The 20,748-nt window shown below is 38.1% G+C and overlaps 2 protein-coding genes across 2 annotated transcripts; both read left to right on the forward strand.

Moving 5' to 3' along the window:
• The first annotated feature begins 257 nt into the window (after positions 1–257).
• Positions 258–2,295, forward strand: LOC135149610 (uncharacterized). Its single transcript, XM_064085362.1, has 3 exons — positions 258–1,049; positions 1,194–1,784; positions 2,215–2,295. The coding sequence occupies exons 1-3, from the start codon at positions 258–260 to the stop codon at positions 2,293–2,295; spliced, it is 1,464 nt and encodes a 487-aa protein (XP_063941432.1).
• Positions 2,296–2,375: 80 nt separating this feature from the next.
• On the forward strand, positions 2,376–5,675 carry LOC108194831 (uncharacterized). Its single transcript, XM_064085363.1, has 2 exons — positions 2,376–3,996; positions 4,090–5,675. The coding sequence occupies exons 1-2, from the start codon at positions 2,376–2,378 to the stop codon at positions 5,673–5,675; spliced, it is 3,207 nt and encodes a 1,068-aa protein (XP_063941433.1).
• Positions 5,676–20,748: the final 15,073 nt, after the last annotated feature.

Here is a 20,748-nt window from a genome sequence, read left to right on the forward strand (position 1 = left end):
CATCTCGCACCGAGACCAGTCCAAAGCACGAATTGCTCACACCCTTCGTTTTCTGTTCCATAACATTTGGCGCCGTCTGTGGGAATTGATACAACAACCATGACAAACCCGACCGGACCACGTTCTGAAATCCACGTTCCCCGAAACAGAACTACCACTGGAATCTCTACCGAGCCAATTCCCGTCACCGCCTCCATCCCGCTTGGGACCACTGCTGCTCAAACCACTCTCCCACTGACTTTTGGCACGCTGCCCCTATGACTCGAGTAATTGCAACCATTACCGACGCCGGCACACATTACTCAACCGTCACAACAACCATTCGTGGAGGCACGGGAGATGACTATGTGCATGTAACTGATTACGACTCCTCTGAATCGGAGCAGGAGCATGATACCCCCCCTCAAAGGAGGAGAGATGCTGACCCTACTCGGCACTGTCGGCACCGCCATAGGCAGGAGGCTAATGAGCCCCGAGGAGCGACGAACCAAGCCTATGAGGATCGAATCCGTGCTTATGAGGAGGAAATTGCACGATTGAAAAGGGACCAGGCAAGATTACCGCCTCCGGAACCAAGGGATGAAAACCCTCGTCAGACCATCATGAATCAGATTCACTTGTTACCAGCAGGCGATCCCGATAATCCCGTTCCCCCTTTTACGCAAGAAATTATGGGTGCAAGAATTTCCCAAAAATTCAAGCTCCCAACCATTAAAGCTTATGATGGCACGGGTGATCCCGCTAACCACGTTCGGACCTTCATGAACGCTCTGTTACTCCAACCCGTCACCGAAGCAATCAAGTGCCGTGCTTTTCCTCAAACCTTGAGCGGGATGGCCCAGCATTGGTATAGTCGCCTACCCCCAAATTCTATCTCTTGTTTTGCTGACTTGAGCAGGGCTTTCATAGGGCAGTTTGTTGGAAGCAAAACGCATGCTAAGAGCTCTGCCTCTCTAATGAATCTACATCAAGGTAAGAATGAATCACTACGGGAGTATATGAATCGTTTTACCAAAGAAGCCTTGAAGGTCCTGGACCTAGATCAGAAGGTAGCCATGATTGCACTCCATCAAGGTACCACTGATGACAACTTTCGTTGGTCTCTAGCCAAGAGGGCCCCCGATAATATGAACGACTTGCAAGAGAGAGCCGGGTAGTATATTAAGGCGGAGGAAAGCCTAAGGAAATCCCAGAGTAACCAAGGGCCGAACACCAACTTTAAGAAACGTGGGAACGACGCCGAGTATAACGCTGAGAACAAATATGCCAAAAAGGATGATGATGAGAAGTCGCCTGCTAAAAAGAAGGTAGGACCACGGTTCACAGAATATGCTAGGCTCAATGCCCCAAGGAGTCAAATCCTAATGGAGATCGAAAAGGATGAGAGTGTTCGATGGCCAAAGCCCATAAGGACTGACCCAGAGAAACGAAACAAGGATTTGTATTGTCGATTCCACAAAGACACGGGGCATAAAACCGATGATTGTCGGCAGCTGAAAGATGAAATCGAATTCTTGATCCGAAGAGGCAAGTTGTCTAAATTTACCAAGGATGGAGACAAGAATCATCGGGACAACGACAGTCGTGGAAGAGACAATGATGATAAGAGAACTCAGCCTCGAGGGCCTGTGATTAATGTAATCTCCGGAGGGCCTACGGCTGCAGGCACTTCAAGTAATTCAAGAAAAGCTTATGCAAGGGAAGTGATGAATATAGTTGGAGAACCCCCGAACCGGACAAAAATTGACTATGCAATGACATTCGATAATATCGACCTTGAGAAGGTAAAATTCCCCCATGATAACCCCTTAGAGCATCTCCAACGGTACTCCTAAATCATTCCCTAAACAATAATATAAAATGTGGCTCCTAGTAAGTTAATACACCGGAAAACGTGAGAACTCCAATGCTACTCTTTATATTTGGCTCCTTATTCACATTTTATATTTATTTTATATAAATGAGAGGAAAAAGTTAACTAAAAGAGAGAGAAGATTGAAGGAAAAATAATATAATATTGAGTTAGGAGCTACTAGATGCTCTTTAAAAGAAAGGAGAGAGAGTAGACTCCTAAATTTTTAAAGAGCATCTAGGAGCCCATTGGAGCACTAAATTTTGATTTGCTCCTAAATTTTAGACTTAGGAGCTTGTTTAGAGAGCCCCTTGGAGTTGCTCTTAGTAATTACACCAGTGATTTTAAACTCGTCTGTAAAGAGAGTGCTTGTTGATAATGGAGCCTCGGTGGATATCTTGTTCTATGATGCCTATGAAAAGATGGGATACTCCGATACTTAACTAACACCCTCGGATATGCCTATATATGGCTTCAACAATGTGCAACCAAGATTGAAGGCATGATCCAACTTCCTGTAACTATGGGTACCGAACCTAAACAAGCCACATGTATGGTAAATTTTTTGGTCGTTAAAGCCTCATCAACCTATAATGCCATCCTTGGGAGGACTGGAATACATGCTTTTAAGGCAATCCCGTCCACTTACCACATGAAGATTAAATTCCCAACTAGGAACGGAATTGGAGAGGAACTGGGAGATCAGAAAATGGCCCGAAGCTGTTATATTGGGGCCTTAAGGTCCGGAGGAACTGGGGGGCAAGTGCTACCCATAGAAGATCTCGATGTCCGAGAAGAGGAAGAAAGAAGAGGCAAACCTGCCGAAGACTTGGTTCCAATCCCATTGTATACTGAGGAACCTGAAAAGGTCACTTATGTTGGAGCATTACTCCAGGAAGACTTGAAGCAAGAAATAGTGAGATTCTTGAGGAACAATCGTGATGTTTTTGCTTGGACAGCGGCAGACATGCCAGGTATTGATCCTTTATTCATGACTCATAAGTTGAATGTGAATCCTGATAGGAAACCGATTAAGCAAAAGAAGAGGAATTTCGCCCCCGAGAGGCAGGAAGCCATTAAACAGGAGGTCAATAAGTTGTTGGAAGCTGGGTTTATTGAGGAAATTCAATTTCCAGAATGGCTAGCTAACCCTGTCATGGTCAAGAAGGCCAATGGAAAGTGGAGGATGTGCGTAGACTTCACTGATCTGAATGATGCTTGTCCCAAGGACTGTTTCCCTCTTCCAAGGATAGACACACTAATAGACGCCACTGATGGCCATGAGATGCTAAGCTTCATGGACGGCTTCAGCGGATATAATCAGATCCGGATGGACAACGACGATGTCCCCAAGGTATCATTCATTACCGACTTTGGTGTATTCTGTTATTTGGTTATGGATTTTGGACTTACGAATGCAGGAGCCACATACCAACGCCTAGCAAACAAAATGTTCAAACATCTGATAGTTAAGACTATGGAAGTATACGTTGATGATATGCTGGTGAAAAGCTTGAATAAAGTGGATCACCTAGAACATTTGAAAGAAGCTTTTGAAGTCTTGAGGACGCATAAGATGATGTTAAACCCGGCCAAGTGTGCCTTTGGAGTTGGTTCCGGGAAGTTCCTTGGTCTAATGGTCTCCAAACGTGGTATTGAGGCCAATCCTGACAAAATAAAAGCTATCCTCGACATGGAACCACCCAAAAGTATAAGGGATGTACAGAAGTTAACAGGTAGGATCGCGGCCCTGGGAAGGTTTGTATCCAAGTCGGGAGACAAATGCTTACCTTTCTTCAAAGCCTTGAAGAAGGTTAAGAACTTCGAGTGGACAGAAGAGAGCCAAGTAGCTTTTGAAGAACTAAAGAAGTACATGGCAGAGCCACCTCTCCTATCAAAACCCATTGATGGTGAGACCTTGTATGTATACCTGGCTGTTTCAGAACAAGCACTGAGCGCTGTATTAGTTCGAGAGGAGTTGAAAGTTCAAAAACCGGTGTACTACGTGAGCAAGGTTTTGCATGGAGCGGAGCTCAATTACTCGGTGATCGAAAAGTTTGCTTTGGCCATGATTACAGCCTCAAGGAAGTTAAGACCATATTTTCAATCTCACAAAATAGAAGTCTTGACAGACCAACCTCTTCGTAACGTTATACATTGCCCGAAAGCCAGTGGAAGGTTAATCAAGTGGGCAATTGAGCTCAGAGAGTTTGATATCTGATACAAACCACGAACAGCGATTAAGGCTCAGGCTTTAGCTGACTTCCTCGTTGAATGTACCATTAACAACGAGGAAGTCGGGGGGCAAGAGGACAAGATTGAAGACAAGGTTGAAGAACCCAAGCAACCTAAAGAATATTGGTTACTGTTTTTTGACGGGGCTTCAAAAACAAAAGGTAGTGGTGCAGGACTCGTGCTCCAAAGCCCCGATGGCTTTACTGTGGAATACACCATTAAGCTGGACTTCCCAACTACTAATAACGAAGCTGAATATGAGGCTTTAATAGTTGGGCTTGGTTTAGCCCGAACCCTGAGGGTAAGGAACTTGAAGGTCTGTGGTGACTCGAAACTTGTAGTTTTCCAAGTAAATGGTGAGTTTGAAGCTCGGGAAGACACAATGCTTAGATATTTGAGAATGTTAAAGACCCAAATGGCACTGTTTGAAGAATGCATAGTAGAATATGTGCCGAGGGAGGAAAACACTAAGGCTGATGCCTTATCACAATTTGTGTCCTCTGATGATGAGGTATGCTCGGGAAGTGTTTATTATCAGGTTATGAGAACCCCAAGCATCGATGCAAAATTAGTTGCTCCAATTGACACGGGGGCCACCTGGATGGATGAAATCATGTTGCACCTGGAGAATGGTCATCTACCAACCAATACCGACGAAGCACGAAAGTTACAGGTAAGGGCCCTTAAGTATGTCCTCATTGAGGGGATCTTATACCGGAAGTCATTTGTAATCCCTTACTTGACATGTCTAAGGCCAGATGAGGCAAGGGAAGCTCTTAGGGAAGTTCACGAAGGGGTATGTGTCCAACACCTTGGAGGAAGGGCATTGGCTCACAAAGTCCCTCGTCTTGGATTTTATTGGCCAGATATGCTTAAACATGCCCAAGATTATGTGAAAAGATGTGATCGTTGTCAAAGATTCGCACCAATAGTACGACAGCCCCCTGAGATATTGACATCCATTAATACTCCAATCCCTTTTGCCATGTGGGGAATGGATATCCTTGGACCATTCCCACTTGCTAGTGCACAAAGGAAGTTCTTGTTGGTAGCCATTGACTACTTTACTAAGTGGATTGAGGCCAAACCTCTGGCCAAGATAACCACCGAACAGGTTGCTCAGTTTGTATGGGAAAATATTATCTGCAGGTACGGAATACCACGAATCATATTGACAGACAATGGGACTCAGTTCAACAATGCTGAGTTCAAGAGTTATTGTGAAGATTATTCGATTGAATTACGCTTTACCTCAGTTGCTCACCCTCAAGCTAATGGGCAGGCTGAGGTGGCTAACAGGATAATCCTTGATGGACTAAAAAAGAGAGTTGAGAAGGCCCAGGGGTTATGGACCGAGGAACTGCTTCCAATACATTGGGCGTATCGGACAACTTGTAAAGTTTCTACCGGAACAACCCCTTTCCAGTTAGCTTATGGAGCTGAGGCAGTTGTGCCCCTAGAAATCACACACACGTCCTCAAGGGTCCAGCACTATGAACCAGGTGCCAATGAGGAAGGCATGAGACTTGCACTCGATATGATTGATGAAATCCGTGATGAAGCTCATGCTAAGATTGTGGAAAACTAGAAGCGAGCTTCCTACTATTACAACCTACGGGTTAAAGAACGATACTTTCGAGAAGGAGATCTAGTGCTTAGAAAGGTTGAAGCCTCTGGAGTGGGCCCCAAGGGCAAGATGGCTCCAAACTGGGAAGGCCCCTATCAAGTTAAGGCCGTTACGGGCCATGGCTCATACAAGCTTCAGACCCTTGAAGGAATCGAAGTCCCAAGAAGTTGGCACGTGACCAACTTAAAGATATATTATATTTGATATTTATCCTATGATATTAGAAGCTAGTAGTTATCACCAAAATAAGGTCATGAAGACCATTTCCATGTAGTCGATATCGAAAGTAGTTTATCTCTTTTACTATTATATTAATGAAAGTCCGCAAGATTCTTCCCCTCGGTGTTTCCAGGTTTATTGAGTTACATGTTATTGCTTTATGAAGAAAAATCCTGAATATGAATACGAGCTTTGAGGCTGAAAAAGGATACCCAGTAAATGCTAAGTTAAAACATGACGATTAAAAGTCAACCAACCCTGAAGGGTCATCATAATCATTAGAAAACGATTATGAAAATCCTAAGTTATCGATTCGACGTGATCATTAGAAAATGATTATGAGAATCCCAAGCTGTAAGCTCAGCATAATAATTAGAAAACAATTCGGAGTTTGAAAATTCTAAGTAAGAATTACTCTGAGTTGATCCCGATTCATGGATTAAAAGTAAAGTCCCGAGGATTACTCTGAGATTTGAATTAACAGATTCAACTAGAATCTTACGAGAGTTAATCTAAAAATATTCTAAGTAAAGAATATTAAATGCACGATACGCAGAAGATAAAATACGAAACAAAAGTGAACTTAGATAAATAAGTTAAAACCCCAAAGGGTATAAATATCCGAATAATTAATTAATTACAAAATAAGCCGCGCAGGGCTAAAAGCGGGCCTAATCTAGGGGAGCCCGTCGTCGAAGGCATCTTCATCCTGGTCCTTCCCCTGGAGTTGGGCCGCGTCTTGGGCCTCCTCAAGAGGGGTCTCATCCAGGGCTTCCACATCTTGGGCTTTTTCCCCAAGATCCGCCCCAGTCTCGTTGGGTTACTCGACCTCGAGTTCCTCGGTCAAAATTTCCCCATCTTGGGAATCAACTGGATGCGAATCCCCAAGATTCTCGACCTCCATGGGAGAGGATATTTCCTTCCCTTAAAGATCTGGAACCGGGAACAGTTCCAGAGTGACCCCCTCGATTTGGGAACCGAGTTCCTCGATTATCTTCACCCAACAAGACTTGAACGTCTCAGGGAAGCTCGCATCATACTCCGCCACCAGGAGATCCTCAAACTCTTGGGATTTCTTGAAGTCTTCAATGGCTTCCGTTCGAACCCGCGACAGCTCCGCCTCCAGTGTACGGACCTTTTCCTGCTCAGCCACGAGCTCCGCCTCCACCTTCCTAAATTGCTCAAAGTTGGCGGCCGAGGTCTCGAAGTAACGATCGCGGTCACGTTCCGCGATCGACTTCTCAGCCCTCACCGCCTTCAAATTATGCACGGCGGCTTGCAGGTAGGTGTTCATCTGCGTAAGATAAACAAAGAAATTACTAAGTAGGTAAGTAAAAAAATATATAGCAAAGTAAGAAAAAGAAAATCTTCAAATAATGGAAGAAGAGTATTTGGGCCTCACCGTGGCAACCGCTTGGGCCCCCAACATCTCGATCTGTAAATCGTCGGAGGACTCGACCACGTGAGCCCGGTCACGCGGGGTCACGACGTTCTTGGACCACTCGGCGGCGGCCCGGGCGTCGCCCACAATGGTGTCCTTGTTCAAAAGGCCCCACTGGACCACGTATGGACTTGGATCCTCGTCCACAGCCGTGGGCCTAGGATCCAAAAAGGCCGGGACCTTCTCCACAACTTCTTGGGCCCCGCTCTTTCTAGGCCTTTTGACCCTTTGGACCTCGGCCGGCACCACTTTCGCAGCGGCCTTCTCCCTCTTCGCAAAAATAGTATTTAATCTTTCCTGGGCTGCAAACATGAAATCAGGAAATGATTAGAACACATAATAAATAACTAAGGCCCAATAAAGGTAAGGGTAAAAGTAAAGTACCCTCTGGGCCCAAATCGCTAAGCCCGTGTTCCTGGAGCGAAGCCTCAGAAACGAGAACGGAGCAGTGGTGGAGGCAATCCCCGGTTAAAATTTTGATTGTGGCTTCTTCCTCCACCCTCAATTTTAAAGACCTAACAGGCCCGTCTTCGGCTCTACTAAAGTCCGAATAAAAATAATCGGCCCAGTTCCCCTCGTTTAAATAAAGGTAAAACCACTGTTTTTTCCAGTGGGGAAGTGAATTAGGGGTTGTGCCCGAAACAAAGATGCTACGGGCCAAGATCCTATATTGGATCTTGACCCAACCCTCGTCATTGGGCGCATTAACGAACTTAAAAAGATATCTAAGCACTGAGACACTGGGCTCAATGCCGTGCTTTTTGCACTGGACCAAAAAACAATAAATAAACTTCCAGCCGTTGGGCTGGAGTTGGGTTGGACAAACGCGGGCCTCAGCCAAGAGTCTGAAAACAAACTCAGGTTGAGGTAACCTGACGCCCGCATAAAAAGTTTCTTTGTAAATTCGAATGGCCCCAGGCTTTGGGTAGCAGGCTCGATCGTTTGGGCCTGGGGCCTCGGCCCTATAAGGCCCGTTGATGCCAAACAGATAGGCTATGGCATCAACGTCCTTTTGATCATATTTAGAAGGAAATTTGTATGCATCTAAATGGAGCAAATTTGGAAAAGCTTGGCCAAACTCAGAAAGCAAGTCACGAAGAGAAAAAACGCTTGCATGAACGAGAGATTTTTTACCTCGATTGGCCGCAGGAGGCTGAGATAGCTGAGATTGCTGGGAAGAAGATGAATCCGCCATTGATCTTCAAAAGGATGAAGGCGAAAAACCCAGAAATTGATGAAGGAGGATGAAGACTGATCGGAACCTGGGAAAATCTTTGAAGATCGCCCGGAAACTGGGAAAAGCCTTGAATATCGGCCGGAATCTGGAAAAAACTTGAAGATAGCCGGAAATGCGCCTGAAAACTCGCCGAAAAACTAGAGAGTGTTTGAGGGTGTTTGGGAGGATTTTTAGCTCTTGAACTTGGAAATTATTGTGTGAAATGAGAAATGAAATCTCAAGTCACACATTATATAGAAAGCGTTCGACCGGTTCACTTGCCGGTAAACCCTAAAATAAACAGGTTGCTACCGGTAAATGGGCTTTGGGCCGGTCACAAAGCCATGTCACAGGCGGGACGCCATGACTTTGAAAATTCGAACCTATTCTAGAAGGATCTCGAGAATTCTGAAAGACACTCGAAAAATTAAAAGAAAAATAAGCTATATAGGCCTGACAAGTTATAGACTAAGGCCCACAACATATAACACTACTTGGCTCCCAAAAACACATCTTCTACGCGTGGTACGCACCATGTCTCTCTGGCGGGGCTTGCAACGCCTAAGGAACATTCACTTGTTGGGCAAAAACATCGTTTATTTATAAAAAATAAATGATAATTTCATCAAAGTAATAAAGTGACTACGTATTCTTGGCGTGGTTAAAAACTATGTTTTCTAGGCGCTGCATAGCACGCCTAGGGAACAACAATTTCTTCAACCTTTGACAGGCTTAACTCATCCACGCCCAGGAGACATGTCTCCTCGGCGTGGTGGATAGCATGCCTCCTTGGCGTGGCTAAGCACGCCAAGGAAGCATCAAAAACTTCAGCCACGACTAGCTTAACTCATCCACGCCCAGGAGACATGTCTCCTCGGCGTGGTGGATAACATGCCTCCTTGGCGTGGCTAAGCACGCCAAGGAAGCATCAATAGAATCAGCCACGATTGGCTTAACTCATCCACGCCCAGGAGACATGTCTCCTTGGCATGGCAGATAACATGCCTCCTTGGCGTAGGCACGCCAAGGAAGCATCGCGCGAACCAGCCTTGGATGGCTTAATGCAACCACGCCCAGGAGACATGTCTCCTAGGCGTGGTAGTGTACATGTCTCCTTGGCGTGGCAAGGCACGCCCAGGAGACACATCTGGGAAAGCCATCCAAGGCCTCGTTAAAATTATTTAATTCTTTAATCAAAATTCCAAAAATTGGAATAAATTTCAAAAAATCTGGGAAAGCAAAGAAAGTTGAGATTTAATTCTCAAAAACTATTTTGGAAATTATTAAAAGGCTCGGAAAATTCTAAAAATTGGAATTTAATCCCAAAAATTCCGATAAAATAGAATTTAGCCTCGAAAAAATGAGAACACCCGAAGACTTCATCTTGATAAGAAATTCGACAAAATACGCGATGTACGACACTAAAACCTCTTTAAACTTCCGATAAATTACTACGATATTTGTCGAAAGTTGGGGGCAAATGATAGGGATTGGGTTAATTGAGTGTTACGGCCCGATCCAATAAGGGCCCGAGTATCCGGTTTAGTCAGGTCAAATTCCGCTTCGGCCCAATAACGGTCCAGACCAGATACGTATGGATCGTGAGGAAAATTTAGATAGACTCGAGGCCCATATAATGGCCCAGTTACGAGCCTGAATCCCACAAGGCTACTAACTCTCACGGATAAACGTCCGGGAGTCCATGGTAAACTTTAATACTCGAGGATAAGAGTACTGTCTTATCTCCAACACCGAAGCATACTTCGATAAGGAGTCTGATACATGGAATCATACTTCCATTCAGCTCCTGACTCCGAAGTATCAATATAAAGGGCTCTATCCCTCCAACCTAGAACTACGTTTTGGATTTGATTCTTCTCCTAGCAGAGGATACGTAGGCATCTCGCACCGGCACCAGTCCAAAGCACGAATTGCTCACACCCTTCGTTTTCTGTTCCATAACAATATATATATCATAAATATATATATAGGAGGAAGATCCTAAGAAAACCCGGCTTATTAAGAAAACCGAGAAACTCACTTAATCACCGTTCATCTCATAATTATATTATTTATCAAAATATCAATCAAATCTACTTTATAAAGGATAGTATAGTAATCTTCTATATACATTTAATGCATTCAATAAATACATGCATTCAATAAATTCAATCAGTACATTTCCTTCCTCAAAAAGATTTGTCTAAGATTTGCTTCAATATTCACGCATAATCCATGCTTCACCAATCAAGCTCCCATATACGGATTAAATTATTAAATAATAAATATTATTTAACTGATATAAATAATAAGATATGCAATTAAATGATTTCCTTTTTTATATTATTTATATTTATATCTCATTAATAGTTAGAGCATTTAGTGTATATTAAATTTGAATTTCAAATTTCAAAATTTCAAAGATTCACCGTGAGAAATAGAAAAGATTTAATAACATTATTTTTAGCATTTATTTTTATTTATGATTTTTTGACGTAGGAGGTTTCCTAAAGTATTCCTTTAGATATTATTATAAATTTTGTATTCTTACTCTTTTATATTAATTGGTTTAAGATTCTTCGAAATAATAATTATTAAAAATAATAAAAGAGTCAAAAGAATATCATACGGTGAATATTTTATACAAGAAAAATCTCAAATTTTAAAAGAAGCTTGCATGACACAAATATTTATTATTAAAAATAATAAAATATTTTAGAGAATCTTCAAAATTTTATTATTTAAGAGCTTATTCTAAAGTACATTTAGATAAGATATTTTCATGGGTACTATCATGTGTAAGAAATTCAAATATATTCTCATTAACTATAGGAGAGGTATTTCAGTTTTATTAATATAACATATATGATAAATGTCATTTAAATGTAATTGGATTCCTTTAAGTGTTTAGATTCATAGTAATAAAATATAACAAGATTCCACTAAGTGTTTTGATGCATATTTCAAAAGAATCTTGCATGGCACAAATATATATTATTAAGAATAATAAAATATCTTAGATGCTCTCAAAAAAAAATATCTTAGAGAATCTTTAAAATTTTATTATTTAAGATCTTATTCTAAATAGCATTTAGATAAGATATTTTCATAGGTACTGTCATGTGCAGTAAATTACTTGAACGGAATCCTATCAAATATTTTCTCATTAACTATAGGAGAGGTATTTCAGTTTTATTAATATAACATATGTAAGTCTAAATGTAAAGACAACCCTATCTGTTACATAGGGATGATAACTCAACAATACAACAGGACAAGTAAATAACACTACGACTGCACCAGAATCGGAAGATACGAAGACAAAGGTTGAAGAAGTCATCTACGGTCTTGAAGGAATAAGTTCACTGGAAGAAGTTCATTAATATGTTCATGCCTCAGTGAAGAATAAAGATTGAAGTATTCAAGATTGTGGAAGCAATGAAGATGTTGTCCAAGTACTCGAAAGATTTCAAAGCAACCCCTGAAGCAAGATATTTCAGGATATCTTGGTTGATTATTTATAATCAACAAACTGAAGCATAAACTAACCCGGAACCGACTGATCAATGTTTGCTGACAAAGAAGGTACAATGTGTGACTTCAGTGTTAGTCGCTTGTGAACCAGACCAGTGCACTAAGCGTCAGCACATACGGAGTTTGCAAAGTATTTATCAATCGAAGAATTGATCAAGTCATAACAAGTCATTTATTCAAAGCCAAGCCAAGCCATATGCCTAGCCTCTGCAAGCTATGCCAAAGCTTTCTACTCAACTGCCATATGTCAAGCTTTCAGAGTGATCCATATGCATGGGGAAGTGAACTATCTATTATCTATTATATGTGTGCACTTATATATTTGTATATGTACAAATATAATTATATATGTATATTTAATTAAATATAATATATAAAATATATATGTATATATGATTTTAAACATATGTATATGTATATTTATATGTATATATATTTAAATAAATATATATGTATATAGTATATTTATTTATATTTTACATAAACATTTATATATTTAAGTGTGTATATATATTATATAATATGTGCATAAATATATCTATATTTAGAAAGAGTTATATATATCTTTATATATATTTATATTTATATTTACACATAATTATATGTATATTATATATATTTAAATATATGAGAATATATTTAAATGTATGTGTATATATATATTACTATATGTTTATATAAATATTATATATATGTATATGTATTTATATATACTTTTCTTTATATTTTTATGTTTATATTTATTTTTATAAATAACTATATATATATATTTATATATATTTGTATGTACATATAATTATATATTATATATATTTGAATATATGAGAATATATTTAAATATATGTACATATATATTATTATATGTTCATATAAATAATATATATATATATATGTGTGTGTGTGTGTGTGTATATATTTATATATACTTTTATTTATTAATATAAACACAACATAATATATTATATTATATATTATATGCATGCATGAGATGATGTCATGTGTCTACTACAACTAGGGTTTGCATGTACATGATGATGTCAGGTGTCCACGCAGCTAGGGTTTCATTGGTCACTTCTCTCTTCCTCGTGTATACTTTGGCGCAAGTATGGTTAAGAGTTAACCAAGAGTGATAACAGCATACATGGTAGACACTGGCGCAACTTTCACATTGAAGTATAAAGACTAAGGCCATACATATACACTGGTGGGATGTGCTGAGGCGCAAGTTGGCAAAACCCCATAACAACCTTGCGCCTCCATGGAGTGATAACAGTGTACTGTTGGCGCAAGTTATATACTCCTGCTGCAGAAACTATGGCAGAGAAACTTGTATACACTACTGCATGATTCTGTGGCGCAACTTCAATAGCGCAAGTTGGTATATGGGTGTATGTGGCGCAAGTTTTTTTAGAGGCCAAGTGAAGGGATTTGAAGAGAGAGAACAAGGGGATTGTTCCCCTCTGGCGCAAGTGTGTCCACGCACAAATTGAAGTCAGTTTCACTGTGAGGCGCAACTTTCAGCTACTTAAATTATTTCTAAGTCATGTGCATAGTGAAGTTGTCCAAGCGCAAGTCCAGTGGCGCCAACTCAATTCTGTTAACCATGATTAGTTTATGAAAAGCCTATAAATACCCCATGTGTGTTCTCACAATTGTAACACACTCTTGACACATATTGTACAAACTCTCTCCACACAACCCCTTAGCTTAGCACACCAAAAGAAATATATTTTTAGAAGCTAGGGGTTGTAGTGTTTGTATCAATAGTCATTGTAGCCAACCTTCGGGTTTGGATTTATAGCATCCTTCGAGGTATTTATCAATATACAGATATACCTTGGAAAATATTGTTTGTTGGTTTAATATTTTCATATCCTCAGAAACCGACCCAATAAATATCCGGAACACGAAACCCATTACAGAACTGCAATTTGTTTATCCGCAAGATTCGAAAGAATTTTAAATTACAGTGAGTATCGTATTCAACCCCCCTTCTACGATACTTTGGACCTAATAATTGGTATCCGAGCGAGGTTATTGATATGCAAATCAGGATCCTTATCGTACGGAAAATCAAGAACCTAGCTTTTGATATTTGATTAGGGGAAATGTTCTTCCGGTTTGTGTTGCTGAATTTGTCTATAGGCCTAAGCAAGGATTATCTGTTGGATACTGAACTTTGGACCAGGACTTATAAATTTATATTTTAAATTTTAATAAGTTTATTTTATAAATTTGATTTAATTTATTTTAAACTTATTTATTGAGTTTATTATGAATTAATTAAATTTATTTAATGAACTGAATTAAATTTATTTTATAAACCTTATCAAATTCATTTAATAAATTTGTTCAAATTTATTTTAGACTTGTAAAGTTTACTCTTAGACTTTATTAAATTTATCATAAATTTTATAAATTTATTTTTTAAATTTTTATAGTTTATGATTTAAATTTAAGTTAAAATGTAAAATATAAATTTAAGAGGATTTAACTGATTATGGATATAAGTTCAAGTTCAAGGGTTCAATTTAGTTTGTTCTGGAAGCTATGATTTAATTGGACACGAGACACTTGAATATTTTCAAAAAATTAAATTTATCTAATAAATTTTAATATATTTACTAAATGAATTTGAAATAAATTTGTTCTAAACTTATTCAGTTTATTATAAATTTATTTGAATTTATTTTTTAAATATAATTAAATTTACTTTATAGATTTAACTAAGTTTATTTTTAAAACTTATTTTTAAATTTATTTTCTTTATAATTTAAACTTAGTTTAAATAATCAAGTGTCCCGTAACCTATTCAATTATTTGCACTCCAAGACAAATCAGATTGACATATAGTTTAAACAGATCAGGCTGACAGATTACAAGAGAAACACCGGGCTTTCAAATACCAGATTCTCAGAACCGGTAATGGAGGTACATTGATGACCCAATCCAATTGATTACTCAAAGGTTTATTAGAAGCAGTTTTCTATGTTCGACAAAGCTGATTGTGATTCGAAGAAGATTCTATTGAAGACTGATTGGACATTACTAACAGTGAATTTTGAAGAAGGTACTTCAGGCCTTGATCTGAGTATTTACTCCTACTTGATTATCAGATCACCAGATCAGGATGGAAATTTGCTACATCTGCAGTGAAGCATCTTTCCAGGACGAATCTTCAAGGGATTTCAATCTAACTCAGTGATTCATGGATATACAATTACACAGTGAATTGTATCAATTCTAAATCCATCCAGAATCAACTGAACCAAAGACAGAGAACTGTGGAGGTTTAAGGATATAATTATCGAGTTACTATCGCACCAAATCAGTTTCGTGCATTTATGTCAGAACCTTAGGATTGAACAGAAGAGTTTGTAACTGTTGAATTTGACGAAGCTCAAGTCGACGAAAGTTAACACTTTTGAAGAATGTGAGGACAGAACTTCAAGGATTAGTATAACACTGTCTGAGAGGTTTAGTCATGTCAGATTCAGATGGAATCTATTGGTTTCAAGCGGAGACTCTTCAGGGTTCAGTTCAAGGAGGTTGTTTCAAAACTGAGTTGGTCAGTACACACAATATTGATTGGTATCACTAGCGAAAAGGGTTGTTATATATATTGAAGCCTCGACAAACAAGGATGATAGGGCTTGTCTGAAATTCAAGTGGATATTTTGAAAGAAACATCACAAGTTCTTATGCTACATAAGGAAAGGTGTGAGATGGATCAGTTGCTGATGAGAAGGATGATTATAGTTATCTGGCTATCCTAGCATTCTCTGAAGATGACTCACCTCGCACTTCTCAGGTATGAATTCTTTCTAACTATGCAGTACTTATTTCTTTATATTGAAAGCATGTTATAAATCTCTGAGTAGAATTGTTCAACACACAAGCACAAGCATGATAGCATCACAATAGATAATGTTGAACTAGTATGCTAGATGACTGTTCTGGTAACTAGGATTGATGATAATCTTGTGCATGTGTCTTTAGCAGATTCTTAACATGTCTATGAATATTTTTGACTTGATTATTTGCAGTGGTGAGATTAGAAGCTATCCTTTGGAAAACAACTCTTAGTTTTAAGGGTTATGATCCTAGCATGTATAACTTTGTTAAAACACTTACTTTCAGATTCCCTAGTACAATTAGATTTGCTTATCTAATCTGAATTGTTTGTAAGGATTTTATTTTGTTCAATGATGGAATGTCTACCTTGGGTCAGTATAACTATTAGAACTTCATGTTAGATCTAAAACTGACTTAGGTAATAGAGATAGTATAATGCCATATAACAACAGATTGGAATCAGATCCTTATGCTCTTAGAAGATTATTGAATATATGTAATTCTACTTGATACCTGTTGCACTTGTATTAATTGGTTTAAGTAGAGAGTACCAAATCTTCTGAATTGCATAACTGCCTGTCTTGCTCTTGTCTTATCTTTGATTGTTTGCCATGTGTATTCAACATCATGTCTGCTTATTTTCATGTCATGAATGCATGTCTTTGTACTTGCATTGATTTTAGAAAAGCATGTTTGAGAATCACATTAGGGCAATATCTAGATAAGAATTAGCATGTTAAGGTTGCTTCTGTTGTTACCACTGTTAAAGAAAAATCTCTAATCCATCCGGACCCAGTTATGATTGGGAACCATAGAACTCTTTCCATTTGTGATTGCAGGTTACATATGTTCCATATGAATTTTGGTGCACTCTATTTGCTGAGTAGCTGAAATCATATGATTCACAAAAAGTACCATGTTAGCAAATGTGATCGTGTGAGCATTTCCGTCAATAATCTTTGAAAGATGACAACAAAGATTCTCTTGCGGGACATGCCTGTTTTCCTGGAATGTCATCATGGAAGCATATCTTTCTTGCAAGGAGTCAAAGCACACAAATTCTTAGTATCAGACTGTTCTCTGACAAAGGACATTATGTCAGTTCAAGGAATAGTGTTTTATCTCAAATCAGGAAGGATGTGAATTTGCTCGTAGCTAATATGTAACTTCAACTAAAGATGGAGTGAGCTGTTTCGATAGTAAAGCTTCATCAGATAAGTGTTAGCTATAGCATCTGAAGCTCTCGCACTTGTATGTCAAAACAAGGAGCTCTTTCTATTCGTAAGAAGAGAATTGGTGAGAGGACTACCTCATTTGAAATTCATTATGGATGAAGATTATGAGGTATGTTAATAGGGAAGTCGAAGGAGCATCGCACAGAAGCAAAGATATGATCAACATTACTGAGCCGCTTCAGATGATACATATGGATTTCTACGGATCAGTTAATGTCATGTCTACAACAAAGCCAGATATCTTTTTGCGATGATCATTGACTACTCTAGATGCATTCGTGTTGTTCATATGTGTTCGAAGGACAAGATGTCACAAATGAAGGTTGATCAAGATGAACCCTGATCATTGATAAATCCATAAAGACACCATTCTTTCCAGTGGCCAATCAGAAGCAAACACTAACTCTTGGTATGTGTTTGGAGGAAAATGCCTCTTTGAAAGTCTTGCATTTGAAAATCAAAGAATATTTTCCTCGGCTACTCAATGGAGTCTACAGTCTACATGGTGATTATGATTGATCAACAGAAGGTGATTGTAACTCTAGATGGGACGTTGAACGACACTTTGCTCCAAGCTGTTAAAGGTGATATTATTGGTATAATGATGATTCAGATCCAAGCAGAATCTCTTTGCAAGGATAAGGATTATTGAAGAAATCTCAGCAACAGCTTAGGGGGAGCATTTGGTGGATCCACTAGTCAAACTCAACACCAAATTGAAGATGAACAGGACATATGAAGAACGTATCTGCTTAGACAAAGGGTTTGAAGTCAATATCATTCTCGGGTTCTAGTTCTTAAATGTTCCTAATGGTGAAGTGAAGACTGGGAGAGCTATTGTGAAAAGATGTCGCTTCTCTGGGTTTCAATCTAAATTGAAACTTAAGGAAGACTCAGAAGCTCTTTAAGGGATCCAGATTGAGTGATTGCACAGCAAGATGATCTCAATCAGTTATAAAGCAGATTGTGCGGATTCTGATACCCTGTCCTAAAGACAATTCAGTATTTAGTACTTGTCGGGTATTCAGATTCCAACTGGATGTTTTTGGCTCTGTTACGGAGGACAAGCCAATTTGGTTGCTAAGAGTTACTACAAAGGAAAAGGTTATGAAGATGATGGAAACAGAATCTTCAAGTTCAGGACTCTACATCTTAGGGGACTCAACGACCTTCATGATTTAACTAAAGCACCATTGACGAGACTCGGGTTCAGGATATTACAGTGAGCTAGAAGATGAAGATTCATACAATATTTCAAGGACTTTGCAGTTGCAGATCCAACGAATTTTTTTTTCTCTTTCTTCACCAGCTCTGTATGAGTTGCTATCCAACACCTGATGATCGTCACGGACATGGTATGACTTCTGACTAACATATTATTTTAATATCTGTTTGCTAGAGTCATATTTGGTATCCAAATTATTACCTCTCATGATACAAGGCACACACATATGACAATATGTGCTGTGATACCATGATTATATTATATGTGGACTAACGTCACTTGTGCAAGATAATTGCTAAGTGAATGCAGATTAGTGATATGATGAGTTTGTTGGAAAGTTGCAATTCTTTATGGTCTACTAGTTAGCCTGAAGAATGATGGCAATAAAAGGAAGTCAAGGATCTTTTGAATATGCGCATTTTGAAAGATTCTAGACCTACCATGACTTATGCCAACAGCCACTGGACTTGATCAGTACAAGAGAGGTACATCAACTGAAATGTCAAGTCTCAGAGGTATTCAACTTATCACTTTACTTAACTGCAAGTGGATCACATACTATATTTTCCATAAGGTATTACTTATTTCATGAGCATGTCTATTGTATTTCTTGAATGAATTCATGAGTATTAAATTGTCTATACATAGGACTTGTGAATTTATTTAAAATTTAGTACCTCGTGCTTTTTGCTATTCTATGTGATTGCCCTGTTTATTGCTTTGCATGCTTAGATGGTGATTATATGTTTTAGCATGAGTGTTTGTTATTTCAATTATTTAAATTGTGTTGCATGACAATTAAGTGACTTATTTGTTCATGATTAAAATGATTAGAGATGACATGAAGCATGACTTAATTATGTTATTTTTCTTGATCTATACCTCTTTAACAATTGGTATCTAGTAGAGAAATTTATCATAATATAGTTGTGATATATTTGTATTTGTGAACATACTTAGGATTACTTTCTAGGTTGACTTCATTTATATTGATATATGATCTTTAGCATGACTTATTTGTTTCTAGACTTGTGACTTGTATGAGTAATAATTGGTATGTGATTAGAATCTAGTTAGAATTTAGTCGTGATATATACTAGTATTTGTGGAGTTACTTAGATCTCTCTAGGATGAATCCATATATATTAGTGTATATATATACTTGAAGCATAACTATTTGTATTGGATATTTGATGATTTATTAATTGATATTTTATTTCATGTCTAACTGCATATAGTTGTGATACTTTTAGTGTTAGTGATATTTTGCATGCTTATATGTAGATCACTAAAATTAATTGTTAATATTTTCTGCGAGGAGTTGTGTGAGTTTAGTCGTACTTAAATGCTTACATGTATAGGACTTGTGAACTTTTCTTCAACTTTTCCTCGGGCTTGCGAATATCTTTGTATGATTGTCATGATTTTAGTTTTTATATGTTGATCTGATAATTATATGATATTGCGTAGGTAATTATTATTTTATCTTAGTTAAATTGTGATCCACAATTATATGCTTATTTGTTTCATGATTAACTTTGATAGAATAATAGAAGCATGATTAATTCATTTTTGAAATATTTAATTGGTATCTGGTTTTGATGCTTTATTGATGTTTTATTTTTGAATTGATTGTGATGTATTGGCACTGGTGAAATATTGTTGCATATTTCTTAAAACCACTGGTGCTAATATATTTTAGGTGTTTAATATTCTGAGTACAAAGGAGACAACATATTCTTTATTTTGTCTCATATATATGTTCTGGAGTGGTGAGTTTCTTCAAAGAAATTTTCTTATCAATTGATTCCAGCAATTGGTATCCACTATTCTATTTCATAAATATTTCTTAGAATATTTTGCATCTATACATGTAGCGTCATAGGACGAGACATTGATTATCTTGTATTACACTACTTGGTGATCTTTGTCACTTGCAGCGTCTGTTTTGACGATGTGCTAGTATGAGGCCTTTTCACTAATTAGTGTGGCGAGTGCTTTATACACTATAGCGCATAAAATTTCTTGTTTCCTGTTAAAATTGTAGTGAGAAACAGGAGTCTATGTCTTTTTCAAAGACAAGTTCACTTAAACCTTTTATGCATAGATTCAGACTCTCGTACTCAAACCAGTTTTTAATGGAAAACTTTGATTCTTTCATCGGTTGAGATTGTCATTCTTTATGAAAATCATTTTTACAATCACAACTGATTCATTTTTTCCTTAAAAGATAAAATGCAATTGCTTTCATTCAAGATCATAGATTTTCTAAAATGCATTTATATCTCTTTCTGTTCTTCGGAACTTAA

Source organism: Daucus carota, chromosome 9 (genome assembly GCF_001625215.2).
Source record: "Daucus carota subsp. sativus chromosome 9, DH1 v3.0, whole genome shotgun sequence".
NCBI classification, from domain to species: Eukaryota; Viridiplantae; Streptophyta; class Magnoliopsida; order Apiales; family Apiaceae; genus Daucus; species Daucus carota.

Excerpts from the sequence above, each read along its gene's own strand:
- LOC135149610 (XM_064085362.1), top strand. The coding sequence starts at position 258 with ATGACTCGAGTAATTGCAACCATTACCGACGCCGGCACACATTACTCA. Across the intron at positions 1,050-1,193 it reads TCCTGGACCTAGATCAGAAG|AGTAACCAAGGGCCGAACAC; the intron begins GTAGCCATGATT and ends AGGAAATCCCAG. Across the intron at positions 1,785-2,214 it reads ATAATATCGACCTTGAGAAG|AGAGTGCTTGTTGATAATGG; the intron begins GTAAAATTCCCC and ends TCGTCTGTAAAG.
- LOC108194831 (XM_064085363.1), top strand. The coding sequence starts at position 2,376 with ATGGGTACCGAACCTAAACAAGCCACATGTATGGTAAATTTTTTGGTC. Across the intron at positions 3,997-4,089 it reads CTTGACAGACCAACCTCTTC|CGATTAAGGCTCAGGCTTTA; the intron begins GTAACGTTATAC and ends AACCACGAACAG.